We start from the raw sequence: 4918 nt of genomic DNA, 5'->3' as shown, positions 1-4918 counted from the left end.
GGGGGTCTCCCGTGTTTGCCCTGTGTGCACCTCACGTGGGCCCCGTGTGTGTGAGCATTGACAATAGGCACAGCTGCTCGGGAAAGGGTCCACCTGTGTCTTCCCCAGGAAGACAGTCCCGACTGGACCTTGATTCACCATCCTGCCTGACCATCCCGTGTGGAACTGTTAGCTCTCAGCATCCACACATACACACACATGCACACGCACACGCACGCTGACATCACAGATGGAGACCATGGGGGTGGGGTAAGAGAAGTGTCGGTGGGAAGAGGAGACCTATAGGCTGCACAGGAATTCAGGCATGAGCTAAGTTTGAGGTTTTCCAGGGGTGTCCCTTGGAGGGCAGGGTGGAAGGAGAGACTGGGCCTCTATGTGTTCTGCTCACCTGCCGCCCCCTGCACCATCTCCTCCATGCTGGGCACCTGGATGGATCATTACTCCAGTGATTTCTATGAGCCCCCACAGTTGCCCCCTCTCGAGATGCTGGGGCCTATCTGCATCTCAACATGCCTGGCCCGGACCTGCAGCACCATGTCCACCTACTCCTGGCCCAGCTGGAGCACCCAGAGTCCACTGAGGCAGAGTCTGAGGGTGAGGAGGCCTGGAGTTAGGTGCAGGTGAGGGTTTAGGGAGGGGATAGGGCTGGACCACACAGAGCAGAGCTGCCAGAAGCTGGAGAGGGGACACAGCCGTGATAAACTCAACCCAATTATGTGGTAGACTGCAGTCTAGGAAGACTGGGAGTGGGACATTGACTGGGCATCTCTGAAAGGCAGAGGGAAGGTTTTGTCATTGGAAGGCACGTGGAATGTCAGTCATGTTGATGTTTACTCTGAAGTGGGGAGGGGAGCAGCCCGACCCCTGAGACCTGGCTGGACATCACTGTTGAGGTGCCAGCCAGATTTCTCAGCACGATGCTCTCCACACCTTCTGCACATCCTGGGGTTCCCTTACCTGCATCCCCTCCCTGAGTCCCCTCCCTGATTAGAAGACTGCAAATGACCCTGTGGGCTACTGTCTGCACACCCCCCTACCCAATGACCCTCCATAGATGTACAGAGTTTCACCAACCCTGCCTCCCTACAGCCCCTGTGGAAGGCCTGGGTGCAGCCAGGGTCCCATCTTGGAATAGACAGATGTAGGTTCAGACCCAGCTCCTCCTTCTTACCACTTATGTGACTCTGGGCAAAGCCACTGTGCCTCTCAGGGTCTCCCTGAGCCTCCTCTCCTGCACAATGGAGATCATCCTGGCATCGACTCCCTAGGGATGTCATCAGGCATGTGTGAGAAACCTGTGGGCTGGTATCACATGTAGGTAATGGACAAATTAGACATGAAATGCATGAAGGGTTGGTAGGAATTATCGTGGAACACAACTAAAAAGAGGCCTGGGTTCCTGCCATGTGATCTTTGAAATGTCCCATTCCTCCTGGCCTCATTTCCCTGTGTGTACTATTAGAGGGCTGAAATTTAGTAAATTCTGATATTGTCATCCTCATCAGTGCTTGCGATGGTTAAATGTTTGTTTACATTCAGACCCAAGTGCCACATCTCAGCCTATGTGGTAGGAGCCACCTCAATGGCTCCAAGAGGTTCCCCCACCTCCTGGTGTACACGTCCTTGTGTCATGTCCTCCCCGGAGTGTGGACGGACTTAGTGACTCACTTCTAACCAATAGAATATAGCAGAAGGGATGAGATGTCACTTCCAAGATTCAGTTATAAAATGACCGTGACTAGTATCTTGCTCTTTCTCTCCTCTGTTCTCCTTTCCTTTCTCTGTGTTGTCCTCTCTCTGTCTCTCCCTCTCTCAGATCCCTGACTCTGGGGAATCAGCTGCTGTGTTATGAGCTGCCCTATGGAGAGGCTTATGTGTCCTAGGATATAGAGAGGGAAATGGACAGAGGGGAGCTCAGGCCATCAGTCCTAACTGAATCCTTCCAGTAACTATATGAGTGGGCTTAGCATTGGATCCAGCCCCACTCGAGCCTCAGTTGAGACCACAGCCCCAGCCTCCTGAGAGATATCATGGCAGAAGCACCCAGATAAGTCCTGCTGGATTCCTGGGCCCCAGAAACAGGAAGATCTACGTGTTTGTTGCAAGCCTCTAAGATTGGGATAATGCTTTCATACAGCTGTAGATCACTAATGCAGGGCCATCCAGAATCCACCCCTGCCTTTAGCCTCCCTCCCCTCCTCTACTCACAAGCTCTCTCCAGCCATGCTGGCCCTCTTTCTACCTCCTCTCTGGCCAAACTCACTTTTTCCTGGACTTTTTGGCCATTAATCCTTCCCCTGGCACACTGGTCTCAGACTTTCGCAGGGCCAGTCCCAATTATCCTTCTCAGTATAAATTTCACCACAGTGAGGCCTTTTCAGACCTACCTCCCACTCTTGAAGTGATCTTCATCTCCCCTTCCTAGCACTGAGCTTTATTTCAATATTATGCTCGCACTTTTCCTCTATTTTAATGATTCCGTCCCTCCTCCTCCCCTCCAGACTGTGAGCTCCTGGAGGACAAGGGCCATGTCATTCATTCACTGAGAGACCCAGACCATACTTAGCCCTGGAACAAGATAAGTGCTTGGGACCTAGTTACTGAATGAGTAAATGAGAGGATCTCAAGCCCCTCGTCCCAACTTTCCTCCATCTGACCAGCTCACACTGTGGAGATGAATGCTCACAACAGGAAGTGAGGTCTGGTTGGTGGCAAGAAAATGGCCAGAATGACCCCTGGGTGGCTCCTCCCTGGCTCCAGTTGCTCCAGCAGAGCACTGTGGGCACAGCCTCCCTGGTGGCCAGTGCTAGCCCTGCACCTAAGGGAGAAAAACCATGAGCAGAACACCTTTGTTGAATGACTTCAAGGCATCAGCTCTCTCAGGTCCTAGCAGGGCAAAGGAGCAACACCCATGAGATCCGGAGTCATTGATGGGAGCCTTAGGACATTTTCTTGTTCCTTTACTGCCAGCACTGGTACTGGGGTCCAGTTCACTCATGAGGCCACATCACTACAGTCAGGTCAATGACTCTGCCTCAGCTTCCAAATGAAGCTCTCGAGGCTCGAACAGGTGGTCTTTGTCTTTGTTCAAGGATGACACATACGGTCCTCCACCACATTCTTCTGTCCCCCAAGTCTCAGTCCTCCAAGCTCACACACCTGTCTCTCCTGCCAGCCCTTTAGACCTGATTATATTCCCACAGCATCTCCCAGCCGGGACCTACCTGGTCCTAGGTATTTTCCAGAATCAGCCTCCTGCTTTGCCTTCTCTGTTTACTTAGTCTCCATGATTGTCCTAATATGTGTTACTTCACTCTAAGTCTCAGGGGACACCTCTGATATTGAGCTTTTTTTTGGGGGGGGGTACGGAGTCTTGCACTGTCGCCCAGGCTGGAGTACAGTGGTGTGATCTCAGCTCACTGCAACCTCCGACTCCCAGGTTCCAGTAACTCTCCTGCCTCAGCCTCCCGAGCAGCTGGGATTACAGGCATGCGCCACCATGTCCGGTTAATTTTTGTATTATTAGTAGAGACGGGGTTTCACCATATTGGCCATGCTGGTCTTGAACTCCTGACCTCGGGTGATCCACTGCCTCGGCCTCCCAAAGTGCTGGGATTACAGGTGTGAGCCACCGCACCCAGCCTGATAATGCTTTTGGTAACCCATTGGCCCTCCCTTTTCTGGCCAATCTGCCATCATCTGCTCTTGGTTCTGTGCACAGCCTTGACTGCAGTCACCCGCAACTCCGGGTAAGAACCCTTCCCAGCATGCTAACTCTGGGGGACCCACACTAACCAAGGTAGCCCCTGTACACCCCATCATCCCCACATGGGACAGGGTTTTAGATATCTAAAAATGTATAGGGAAGAAAAGGGGTCTCACCCTATCTTAGCTAGAAAATGATTATGAATTCCTGACAAATTGGTTTTAAAACGTGGTTTCACTCTTCCTAAGATGGCACTCAGCAAGGAGAAGGCCATGTTCAGTCGAGCACCAGGATCATGAAGCCCAAGAGCGAGAAGCCAGACAAGTTCAAGTCCGGTATCTCCCAGGCTCTTCTGGAGCTGGAGATTAACTCGGACCTCAAGGCTCAGTTCAGGGAGCTGAATATTACAGCAGCCAAGGAAACTGAAGATGGTGGTGGTAGGAAAGCTATCATAATTTTTGTTCCCATTCCTCAACTGAAATCTTTCCAGAAAATCCAAGTCTGGCTAGTATGTGAATTGGAGAAAAAGTTTAGGGGGAAGCATGTTGTCTTTATTGCTCAGAGGAGAATTCTGCCTAAGCCAACCCAAAAAAGCTGTACAAAAAATAAGCAAAAGCATCCCAGGAGCCGTACCCTGAAAGCCATGCATGACCCAATCCCCGAGGACTTGGTCTTCCCAAGTGAAATTGTGGGCAAGAGAATCCACGTGAAACTGGATGGCAGCCGTCTCATAAAGGCTCATTTGGACAAAGCGCAGCAAAACAATGTGGAACGCAACGTTGAAACTTTTTCTGGTGTCTGTATGAAGCTCACAGGCAAGGATATAAATGTTGAATTCCCAGAGTTTCAACTCTAAACAAAAATGACTAAATAAAGTGTATTCACAGTAAAAAAAAAAAAAAAAAAAAAAAATGTGGCTTATCCTGCTTGGTGGAATAAGTAAAGTTGACAGCAAAAAATATAATCTGCAAAATTCTGATACAAACAACAAAGAATCATTTCAACAATATGACCATATAGATGCTTCTCTTTTATGTGTATGACTATCACTTAAAATATGGAATTTAAGGTAAAGCTAACTCTGCTTTTTAGGGATGGCTGGAATAAGGACATTCTGTTGTTTACTTTTTTTTTCTTTTTTTTTGAGACGGAGTCTCGCTCTTGTTGCCCAGGCTGGGGTGCAGTGGCACAACCTTGGCTCACGTGATTCTC

General features: G+C 50.0%; 1 protein-coding gene across 1 annotated transcript; it reads left to right on the top strand.

The window, feature by feature from the left end:
• Positions 1–509: 509 nt before the first annotated feature.
• Positions 510–4562, top strand: LOC746856 (small ribosomal subunit protein eS7-like). The gene is made up of 2 exons (XM_063789768.1): positions 510–594; positions 3955–4562. The coding sequence occupies exons 1-2, from the start codon at positions 510–512 to the stop codon at positions 4560–4562; spliced, it is 693 nt and encodes a 230-aa protein (XP_063645838.1).
• The last annotated feature ends 356 nt before the right edge of the window (positions 4563–4918 follow it).

The sequence above is a fragment of the Pan troglodytes genome, chromosome 1 (assembly GCF_028858775.2).
Source record: "Pan troglodytes isolate AG18354 chromosome 1, NHGRI_mPanTro3-v2.0_pri, whole genome shotgun sequence".
Lineage (NCBI taxonomy): Eukaryota > Metazoa > Chordata > Mammalia > Primates > Hominidae > Pan > Pan troglodytes.
The sequence above is the reverse complement of the archived record's forward strand: the minus strand, read 5'-3'. Positions and strand labels throughout refer to the sequence as shown.

What these genes read in the sequence shown, in the direction of transcription:
- LOC746856 (XM_063789768.1), top strand. Translation starts at nt 510, where the DNA reads ATGCCTGGCCCGGACCTGCAGCACCATGTCCACCTACTCCTGGCCCAG. An exon ending in CACTGAGGCAGAGTCTGAGG is followed by an intron (nt 595 to 3,954) that starts GTGAGGAGGCCT and finishes ACTCTTCCTAAG; the next exon opens with ATGGCACTCAGCAAGGAGAA.